At 43.9% G+C, this 12,067-nt stretch overlaps 1 protein-coding gene across 1 annotated transcript in view; it reads left to right on the top strand.

The window, feature by feature from the left end:
• Window positions 1-11,380: 11,380 nt before the first annotated feature.
• Window positions 11,381-12,067, top strand: part of artn (artemin) — a gene marked incomplete at both ends in the record, with an annotated part of 48,378 nt that continues 47,691 nt past the window's right edge. The window contains one exon of the mRNA XM_083911492.1: window positions 11,381-11,494. Coding sequence (XP_083767618.1) covers window positions 11,381-11,494 — 114 coding nt within the window. The remainder of the gene's footprint in view (window positions 11,495-12,067) is intronic.

The raw sequence follows: 12,067 nt of genomic DNA, 5'->3' as shown, positions 1-12,067 counted from the left end.
AGAAATCTCAAATTTCTTTTCCCCAAATCTTCAGCAAAGTCTTTCGCCCAGGAGTTGTCACTTCAGGACTCCAGGCCATTTTTCTGAGGTGTATCACAGCATGAACAATTGGTAACACCTGTACAAGCATACGCTACAAATTAGATCAAATAAAAAAAAGAAAACTAAGATTCTGTCGTTGTTGTTTTACACTTTGTTAAACAACTGTTCTTGTCATCCAGTTAGCGTCTGGCGCTGTAGGAGAAGGCTGCCTCTCCATCAGCTCTCCAGTCTTTAGCTCCTTTTAGCTCTTTTACCCTATTTTAACCTCTTTCCTTCTACTTTTTTTACTGAGAGATTGTGTATTTTATGTATATATATCCTGTGCATATTTCTAACTTTGCAACCAAGAGCCAGTTTTCTCAATTACTCAAGAGAGGAACTGCTGGCTCTACGCACAAAGGGACTAGTAGGGATACGACACCCTCTCCCGGCGGAGCTGAGGAGGAGACCCAGGGGCTGCAAGGCCGGGGTGAAGCTAAAGGCAGAGCAAGTGGTGAATCCGAGGGGCTACAAGCGATCGATTCCCTTCGTAATCATGGGGAATGTGAACTAGCTGCTAGATCAACGAGCTGCCCGCGCTGAACAACCAGTGGATATACCGGAGAGCGGCTTGTTCATCTTTACGGAGACATGGCTAAACCACCTTGTAACGGATGCTAACATGGACCAGCCGGGATTCACTGCCATGAGAGCCGACAAAGACACAGAAGCGAGCAGAAAAAGCAAAGGTGGGGGACTCATCATGTCTGTGAACAACCGCTGGTGTAACCCAGGACTTATCTCCTTAAAGACAGTCTCATGGTGCCAGGACCTCAAGCTGCTAGCTGTTAGCCTACGGCCATATTATCTGCCGAGGGAGTTCAGTCACTTGATCATCATCTGTGTTTACATCCCTCCGAGAGCAGACGCAGCCATTGCCTGTGACATGATCTACTCAGTCACTGCAAGGCTTGGTCCCCGGAGATGGAAAGTGCCCTGAGAGACTGTTACAACACCACAGTCTGGGATGTGCTGATCGACCCGCACTGTGAGGGGATGACACATTGTCTGACGGAGTACCTGAACTTCCGTGCAGACGTGGTCTCCCCTGTCAAGACTTTCCGCTGTTACCCTAATAACAAGCCATGGGTAACGCGGGAGGTTAAGGCTGTCCTCAACAAGAAGAAGGCTGCCTTCAGGAGCAGGGACAGGGAGGCTATGAAGGCAGCACAGCATAAGTTAAAACACTGTCTAAGGACAGCTACAGGAGAAAGGTGGAGCAGAAGCTGAGGGAAATCAACATGAGGGAGGTCTGGGAAGGTGTGAGGACCCTCACAGGTCACAACACAAAGACCAGAGCTACAGGGGGGACAATGGAGAGGGTGAACGAGCTGAATAAATTCTTCAACAGATTTAACCAGCCCTTGCCCCCCCCACCTCCACCCTTACTGCAGCCATCTCTCCTTCTTCCCTCTACACACCTCCCCCCTGACACCACAACACCCCCCTTCTCCTCCTCCACCTCAACACAATCCCCTCTCACATCACCACAAACAGGGTCAGAGGACAGCTGAGGTAGCTCAGGCCCAGGAAAGCAGCAGGCGTGGATAAAGTGTGTTCGAGACTACTGAGGACCTGCGCTGCAGAACTGGGGGAACCACCACAACGGTTCTTCAACCTTAGCCTGCAGCTAGGGAGAGTGCCTACCTTCTGGAAGACATTCTGCATTGTTCCAGTTCCCAAGAAGAACAGGCCCAGCGAGCTGAATGACTTCTGACACTCACCTTACACCTGATGAAGATGTTGGAGCGGCTCTTCCTCAGCCTCCTCAGACATCAGGTACAACACGCCCAGGACCCCCTGCAGTTTGCGTACCAGCCAGATGTTGGTGTGTGGGATGCCATCCTCTACATGCTGCACCAGTCCACTCCCATCTGGATAAGGGAAGCGGCACAGCGATGATTCTCTTCTTGGACTTCTCCATTGCCTTTAATTCCATCCAGCCCCCTATACTTCAGGACAAGTGTCCCACAGGGACAAAAACACTCTGGACCATGGCTACACTGTTTTAAAGGACTCCTATCGCTCTGTCCCCCGTGCAGCTTTGGGGCTCTCTGATCACTGTATGGTCCATCTTGTTCCAAACTACAGGCAGAAACTCAAATCTGCCAAGCCTGTAGTGAGGACTGTGAAGAGATGGACCACAGAGTCAAAGCTGGAGTTACAGGCCTGCTTTGACTGCACTGATTGGAGTGTTTTTGAGGCTGCTGCTACAGATCTGGACGAACTGACTGACACTGTGACAAGCTACACCAGCTTTTGTGAGGACATGTGTGTGCCGACCAAAACCTTCTGCACATATAACAACAATAAACCCTGGTTCACTGCAAAACTCAGGACGCTTCGCCAGGCCAAGGAGGAGGCCTACAGAAGTGGGGACAGAGTCCTGTACAACACGGCCAGGAACACACTGACAAAGGAGATCAAGGTGGCAAAAAGGTGCTACACTGAGAAGCTGAAGAGCAGTTTCTCAGCTAACGACCCTGCGTCAGTGTGGAGAGGTCTACAGGACATAACCAACTACAGGAGACCATCCCCCCACACTGCAGTGAACCGTCAACTGGCTGACGACCTGAATGTCTTCTACTGCAGGTTTGAGACGCCAACTTTCACACCCATCACCCACTCCACCATCACACAACCCTCATCACCCCTCCCTTCCCCCCCACCGTCACTCAGGATCTGTGAAGAGGATGTGTGTCAGCTCTTCAAGAAACTAAAGACCAAGAAAGCTCCAGGCCCAGACGGTGTGTCACCCTCCTGTCTGAAGGTCTGTGCTGACCAGCTGACCCCCATCTTCACCCAGATCTTCAACAGATCCCTGGAGCTGTGTGAAGTCCCCTCCTGCTTAAAACGCTCCACAATAATCCCGGTCCCCAAGAAAACCAGCAATCACAGGACTAAATGACTACAGGCCTGTGGCCCTGACATCTGTGGTCATGAAGTCCTTTGAGAGACTGGTGTTGAGCCACTTGAAAGACATCACAGGACCCCTGCTGGACCCCCTGCAGTTTGCATATCGGGCAAACAGGTCAGCGGATGATGCAGTCAACCTGGGACTGCACCACATCCTGCAACACCTTGACACCCCGGGGGCTTATGCAAGGATCCTGTTTGTAGACTTTAGCTCGGCTTTCAACACAATCATCCCGGACATCCTCCACTACAAACTCTCCCAGCTCACCGTCCCAGCCTCCACCTGTCAGTGGATTACTAACTTTTTGACTGACAGGAGACAGCAGGTGAGGCTGGGGCGGATCACATCCAGCACCCGGACCATCAGCACAGGCGCTCCCCAGGGGTGTGTGCTCTCTCCATTGCTCTTCTCCCTTTATACAAATGACTGCACCTTGAGTGACCCATCTGTCAAACTCCTGAAGTTTGCAGACGACACAACCGTCATCGGTCTCATCCGGGACGGTGACGAGTCTGCTTACAGACGGGAGGTGGGACAGCTGGCCCTCTGGTGCGGTCAGAACCATCTGGAGCTAAACACGCTCAAAACTGTGGAGATGACAGTGGACTTCAGGAGCCGCCCCCCCCCCCCCCCACACTGCCCCCCATCACCATCCTCAACAACACCGTGTCTGCTGTGGAAACCTTCAGGTTCCTGGAATCCATCCTCTCCCAGGACCTGAAGTGGAGCCACAACGTGGACTCCATAATCAAATAGGCCCAGCAGAGTATGTACTTCCTGCGTCAGCTGAGGAAGTTCAACCTGACCCAAGAACTGCTGATCCAGTTCTACACGGCAATAGTTCAGTCTGTTCTCTGCACCTCCATCATTGTTTGGTTTGGATCGGCCACCAAACAGGACAAGAACAGACTGACACGGACAATCAGGACTGCAGAGAGAATCATTGGTGTCAAACTGCCCACTATCCAGGACCTGCACTCATCCAGAGTCAGGAAAAGGGCAGTTCACATCTCTGCAGACCCTCTACACCCTGCACATCACCTCTTTGAACTTCTCCCCTCTGGCAGGCGTTACAGAACTCTGTACACAAAAACAGCCAGACATAAAAACAGTTTCTACCCCCAGGCCGTCACACTGCTGAACAACTGACCCCACCCGACACATCACACACACATGCCAAAGACAAATGCACCTCATGCACCTTATGTATATCACTGTAAAATAATATAACAAAGATATTTATAACAGCCTGGTCACTTTACTTTGCACAATTATTTTATCTTTCTATTTTAAATTTCTCATATTTACTTGTTAACCTATTTTTAATATTACCTCTATTTTTTTATCTTAAATTATTGTTCTGTGTTGTTCTGTTATTGTTCTGTTATTGTTATGTAAATGTTATTGTTATTGTTATGTTTAGGTTTGTCCTGTTAAATGTTTGGAAACTGTGAGCAAAGAATAAGCCGGAGTCAAATTCTCTGTATGTCCAACATACTTAGCAATAAACCTGATTCTGATTCTGATTCTGATTCTGAAACTGAACAGGATGGGGGTGGACCCCTATCTGGTTGACTTGGTCAGAGACTACCTCACTGACAAGTCACAGTACGTCAGGCTGAAGGACACCACATCTGACACTGGTCAGCAGCACTGGAGCCCCTCGGGCCCCTCTTCTCTTCAGCCTGTACACCTCGGACTACTGGTACACAACTCGGATCTGTGTCACATACAGAAGTATGCCAATGACACAGCCATCGTGGGATGTATCAGGGGTGACAGAGAGGAGGAGTATTGGAGTCTGGTGGGAGGCTGACCCTGCCCAAGTGTAGGGCCAACAGGCTCAAGAACTCATCCTCTACAACTCCTTACCCAGGGGGTGGGGGGGGTAAAGAGGACAGAAGGGAATAAGTGGGAGCCACTCACTGAGCAATTATAATCTACTCTTACATATCTGGACACCTATCTTCTTTTCTTTGTACAATAACTTTATCCACCACTTAAGTGCACATTATTAAATGCAATAATCGTACTGCTCATTTCTGTCATATACAGTCATACATATTTAATCTTATACATTTTCTTAACATTTAACTTATCTGATTTCATTTTCCATCAATTTTATTTTACCTGTATTCTTACATCTACCTCATATTTATTAAAATAGTTTATTCTTTACTGTATATAATTCAATTCAATTCAATTCAAAAAACTTTATTTGTCCCCGGGGGGCAATTCAGGGCACACAGAGCAGCAAATAACGACAGTGCAATTATACAAAAACATTTTAACCAACACAAGAATAAAGTGTAAAAGAAGAGTAAGTGTCAGGATGTTAGTGTGTTAGTACAGGTTAGATACAGAGGACATCGGCGGCGTGAGATGTAGAAAGACATGTGTGTATCAGATGTAAGCAGACATGTGAACGGGTGTATATGATGTAAACAATGTAAACATGCAGTAGACTGTTGAAACAGGTATGAACAGAACTGTAGTGCAGAAAAGATATAAGTGGACAATGATCGGATTCAGATGGGGTCAGACATGATACATGTGTGTAATGAGCAGACGTAAACAGAACTATAGTGCAGTAATAGAGTATAAATATAATATATAACTATAAGCTAGATAATAAAGTGATAGTGGTGCATGGCAGGAAAACAGCAGTCTAAGTATATGCTAGCTTAATGTAATGTATACTTTCTGTATTTATTTAGCTAAGAGCTTATTGGTTATCCTATACTGTACTTTTTTTATACCCCCCTCGTGTTTTTGTAAGCAGCTGGAAATTCAATTTCCTTGCAGGAGTCATCCCAAAGGGATCAATAAAGAGAAATCTAAGGGTACGTCCACACGATCGAAAAAAACACCTTTTTTTCCACCCTCAGTTCTTGAAAAGTTTTCCGTCCACACGAACTTGGCTCAAGAAATATCTGCATCCACACGAAAACCCGTGATACCAGCTAAAAACGCTGTAATACACATGCCGCTGTAACGGCCACAGAAATACACCAACACGGAGAAGAAGAGACAGAGCTCCGCTGTTGTGTATAATCATAATACAAACACCGGAGAGTTTGTCGCCGAACTAGCGATTTCCCAAATCCTCCTCCATCCTAGAGAGAAATCTGTCGACTGTTTCTGGTGTTTTTGGACTCTGATGCACAAATCACTCTGTAGTAACTGATCTCAATGAGCAGCGGGTGCTGCTGTGAACCCTTCCCCATCCCAAAGCACTCACAGACGGGCACTGTCTCGCTACTTTTTGCGACCTTCGTGGCAACTTTATTTATAAAAAGCTTCTAGCGACCAATTTAGCGTCTTATTCCATCAGGGAAAAGGGAGAGATATATGGTCGGCCTAATTCATTCCCATGCATGTGGCTCAGAGTACAGTGCAGTCTATTGGTCCCTGTCTCTCTCCACCCAGCAGCACTGTTGTTGTTATGTGACGCCGCAGGGGTTAGAGGTCCGAGGTGTGGAGATGACGGCATCGTTAACAAAGTATGCGTTTTCGCCATCCAGACGACAACACCACGGGGGGCGTTCTCAAATATTCCCACTCTGGGACCTGGTTACAGAAAATACCGTTTTCAGGCTCCGATAACGCTTATAGGAAACGCGTTCTTGTGTGGATGGGCCCTCAGTCTATTCTCTGGAGCGCTAGAGGTGTCAAAAAGTGTTTTGCTAAGCTTTTCATAGCTCTTGTAGATCTTGTTCAATCCGAATAAGGTGTCGATACGTGCAAAAACTTTAAGGGCCCTCCTCCAATCGCCCCACTCAATAAAAAATCCAGTAGTAAACCATGTTTCCCATTCTTTAGATGTGAGAGGGAAACGTTTGTCCTCATCAGACGAACCCACCCTTGTCTTTTGAATGACGCTGTTGTTCATGCTGTGTCTAAAAAAAATGTATGCATCGAGGTCGTAGACCTCAAGATCAGTCTCCACACGGTAAGAATCTCCAGCCACTGATCCATCACGGCATATTTTGTTTTTATAATGATACCAGTCTTTGGCAAAGAAACGGATGTGAGGATTTGTACCATGCACAAACATTTCATCGGCCTCTCTTAAATACAAGTATACTGCTCCTTGTTCAAAAAAATAAGCAGCCACTCTAAAGTCTGTAACATCCCATTCATACATTGGAGACCATACTTTTTGATTCAAAAATACTGACATGTTGTTAGGAACTCCCCTTTTCTTTTTAGGAGCCATAAGAATCTCAGCATCAACAAGGTTTATATGGCGTTTTGGCGTCAAGACACCGCTATAATTACCCATGTCACCCATGTCCTTGGCAGTATTTTTACAAGGGATCATAGAATAGAAGAAAAAATAACTTGAATGTAATGCAGTCTTTGTCTCGCAGTCATTCTTTTGTAGGATGACCTCTTCAACCACCCACGCTATGTAGTCGCTTAGGGGAAATGCCATTCCCTCAAGGCGTTTACAAACACACACACACACACACACACTTCCTATGCCCAAATAAGGCTATGGAAGACGTTGTGTAGAGGTGGTTCACTGCTCGCTTTGATGTATCCTTTTCGAGACCCGCACAGGGTGACACTGGGAAGTGACACCTTGAGCGGATCTCGAAAAAAGGCTGCCTCAAAGAGTTTCAATGAGACACCTCTACGGACATGTCCAATCACATCACCTTTAGAATATGTCTGCAACCCCAACCCCTCTGGTTGCCACAACTGTAACAGTGTCAGGAATAAAAACTTAGAATGATAAGAAAAGAAATTCTGAAAAAATACTGACAGGTTGTTAGGAACACCCCTTTTCTTTTTAGGAGCCATAAGAATCTCAGCATCAACAGGGCAATATTTTCACAAGGGATTATAGAATAGAAGAAAAAATCTCTCAAATGAAATGCAATAAAACTATTTTAAAAACCGAAAATTAACTAGAAAACACAGTCTCTATAAGTCTTCTCGTTTAAACACCACTATTTTAACTAAATCACAAGAGACAGAACTAAAAAATACTATTCTAACTAAATCACAAGAGACAGAACTACAAAAGAAATACTATTTTAACTAAATCACAAGAGACAGAACTAAAAAATACAATTTTAACAATCACAAAAGACGGAACTAAAAAATACTATTTTGACTAAATCACAAGCAACAACTAAAAAATACTATTTTAACTTAATCACAAGAAACAGAACTAAAAAATACTATTTTGACTAAATCACAAGAGACAGAACTAAAAAAAATACTATACTGCATTAAAAACTGACATCATTCTGTCATGGCTTTTCTCAGTACTCAAGGTGCTTTCCAGAGTACAGATTCCATTTATTCACACAGACATACATGGTAAATGGTAAATGGACTTGTACTTATATAGCGCCTTTCTAGTCTTGTGACTACTGAAGACGCTTTCACACTACTTGTCACATTCAACCATTCACACAGACATTCACACTGATGGCTGTGGACGTCTACATACCATCTAATCTAATCTAATCTTACCATTCACACACCCATGCACAGCACTGGGAGTAATACGGGGGTTTAGTGTCTTGCCCAAGGACACTTCGACTATGGCAGGGTGGGGATCTTACACCTGACCCTTCAGATATGTAAAGCATATGACCATGTGGGCTCAGGAACACTTCAAAAACCATTATCAGTTAACAGTTTGTCTCTACATCTACAAGTGCAAGTTAACTCTCTGAGGTCTAAGACTATTCTTTGATTTTGCATACTTTTGTAAATTCCCCTTTTTGTTGCCAAAACATATCCACTCATCTATAGTATTTTTAAGTGAAACTCACCTAAGAATAAATAACAGAGTAAAACTTTACTATTGGTTAGTTATGTCAGACATAGTTCATGACTATTGATATACAAACCAATTTTGCGCACAGAAGCACAATTTGGCCAATCTGGTCCCCTTTGCACATCGTTTTGGTAAAGTAAATACACCTTTCCATCATCAAATGGATCTCTTTTGTTACTCTCTGTCGGAGGAATCAAACCCTTCTGGCCCAGAAAACCCGTGATCCTCTATCTTGTCTAGGTTGCCGTGGAAATGGACACAGTAGCTTGCTCAGTGTGGTAGGTAGTGTCTAATGGTTAGTTTAATTCAAAATGGTGTCCACCATTGATGATTCTGACAATATTTAAATCATATTTCTATGCTGTATTGTCACTGAGATATTGATAGAGACTGTAATAAAAAACTTCAGCACAGCCGTGCGCGCTGTCTTCATGGGGTTAAAACTCATGCAAAGTGAATGCCACATATCAACAAAACCCAGAAACACCGTCAGCTTCTCTGGGCCCAAGCTCATCTGAGATGTACTGACCCAAAGTGGAAAAGTGTGCTGTGGTCTGATGAGTCCACATTTACGATTGTTTTTGGAAATCATGGACGTCGTGTCCTCTGGGCCAAAGAGGAAAAGGACCATCCAGATTGTTATCAGAGCAAAGTTCAAAGCCAGCATCTGTGGTGGTATGGGGGTGTGTTAGTGCCCATGGCATCATGGCAGCACAACTGTGAAGGCCCTATAATGCTGAAAGGTACACACAGGTTTTGGAGGAACATATGCTGCCATCCAAGCAATGTCTTTTTCAGGGAGGTTTAGTTTAGTTTGTTTATTTGTTTCAGGGACCATGTACAAAGTTCATCAGTTACATAGTGTAAAAATATTATTTGTGCCAGATTCTAGCTAAAAGCTAATTTCTATCTGCAGTCCCTCTCTGTTTATTTCAGTAAGACAATGCCAAACCACATTCTGCACGTGTTCCAACAGCGTGGCTTTGTAGTAAAAGAGTGCATGTACTAGACTGGCCTGCTGCAGTCCACACCTGTCTCCCATTGAAAATGTGTGCAAAAAACAATAAAGTTGATCTGTTTGAATATTAAATATCTTGTCTTGTTAGTGTATTCAAATGAATATATGTTGAAAAGGATTTGCAAAGCCTTGTATTTAGTTTTTATTTACATTTTACACAATGTCCCAACATCATGTGAATTGGTGTAGAAAAAATAGAATACAGTGGACATGTTTGTGAGAGAGACTGAAGTGTGTGTGTGTGTAATGGATGAAGTCTGGATTCATTCATTCATTCTTTGCCTCATTAAATCATTGGGTCATTTTTTTGGCCTTTTTTTTGATAGTGACAGCTTTAAAGAGCAACAGGAAACATGAGGGGGGGGGGGGGGGTTGCATGCAGCAAAGGGCCACAGGTGGGGATCAAACCCCGGCCGCTGCGTTGAGGACTTCTGCCTCTGTTTATAGGGCGCCCGCTCTAACCACTGGGCAACGAGGTTCCCTAAATCATTGGTTCTTACACACAGACACTTAGAGAGTTTCAGTGTTGACTGGAGTGTGTGTGTGTGTGTGTGTGTGTGTGTGTGTGTGTGTGTGTGTGTGTGTGTGTGTGTGTGTGTGTGTGTGTGTGTGTGTGTGTGTGTGTGTGTGTGTGTGTGTGTGTGTGTGTGTGTGTGTGTGTGTGTGTGTGTGTGTGTGTGTGTGTGTGTGTGTGTGTGTGTGTGTGTGTTAGCTTGCTTCTGTCAGAGATGTGTTACCAAGAGATGTAATCATGTACATTCCTGTGTGATACCAGGATGGTTTACTGTCTCCCAAGAGTGGTTCTGTAAAAGAGAAGTTTAATCTTAGACATAGTCTGGGTTTTTGACAACCTAGGTAGATTGTTGAGTCCTAGACGCTGTTAATATAACTGTCAGATTCAAAAGCATTGATATCGTTTTTACATATTTTGGGTCATATATTGTTACAATGTCGTATGTTCATATTAAATGTGGCCAAAGCTTCAGATAATGTGGTAAACGTATGTAAAAGTATGCAAAACCCTCAGATATCTTATGAACATTTTGTTCTACTCTGGACTCAAGCTCAACCTGTGCTAGATTTTTTCATATGTTTATCAAAGAAAGTCAGTTCACTTCACCTTTCTCTTTGCTGTATCTTCAGTTTGCTTTTCTAAACTGTATAGCTGCAGGCAAGCCTTCAATGACTCATTACATGAGTTAGTATTGTGTAATCTGATCCTGATCTCATGTACTCTGGCCGACTCAAGGCTGCTTTACTGACAGAAGCAGAGAGAAAAAACATGCAGTTGTAAAAAAGAAAAACTTTACTCCTGCTGTCTTGTTTTGCTATTTTTACATCCTGGTCTACCTTTTAGTCTGAAATGCTGTTGAAGTGAAGTGTGTCATCCTGCCTGAGTGAAGTGAATTTGCTCTGTTGCAAACAGAGCCTGAATCTTCATGGAAACTCTTTTGATTGAAAAAGATTTAACAAAAGCAAATATACCTTGTTATTACAGTGATGGAAAGCCAGAAACATTCCACCAGGCATTTAAAAAGAACAGTTAATTAGACTAGGCTACTGAATGAGGAGTGATTTTCTTTATTATTGTTATTATGACTTTCTTTTTTCAGATGGAAAAACCTGGTGGTGGCGGCAGGAGGTGGTGACTCCCCAGTATCACCTGAAGAACTGGAAGGTGAGCATGTTTCCCTATGTTCAGGGTGAGTTTCACAGCAAAGCAGTCAGTGTGGTTATCTGGCAAGAAATGTAGAGGTCAGTTAATATACTAATGCCAGCATACACCAGTTAACACTAGGGGTTTTATTTGGATAAAGACATGATACTTTTTCTACAATGTATGTTTACTGGATAATAATATATCATAAATATGTGTGTCAGCTATGGAATATACTGTATCAACTCCTTCCATAACCTTAACATTCCATTACAGTTTGAGGTCTCAGTATGCTTAAACAAACCACGTCTAAAAAGGAGAATAGTTTCTGCCTGCATTGAATAAAAAAGTAAACATTAAATGCAGGTCTGTGACAGGACACAAACTCTGGTCTGCTGCATGAAAGTCTGACGTGCTACAGCTCCATCCACCATCCCAACCTCCACACAGTAAAGTAACTTCCCACTTTAGGACTTTCAAAGTTGTCAGATAGTAATACCAACAGCCAATCAGTAACTGTGACTCCTGTGACATGTTGACCTACGTTTACAAAGGATATATTCATGCTTAAAACCCATGAACATGTCTCCTGGC

Source organism: Echiichthys vipera (genome assembly GCF_963691815.1).
Source record: "Echiichthys vipera genome assembly, chromosome: 3".
Lineage (NCBI taxonomy): Eukaryota > Metazoa > Chordata > Actinopteri > Perciformes > Trachinidae > Echiichthys > Echiichthys vipera.
The sequence above is the reverse complement of the archived record's forward strand: the minus strand, read 5'-3'. Positions and strand labels throughout refer to the sequence as shown.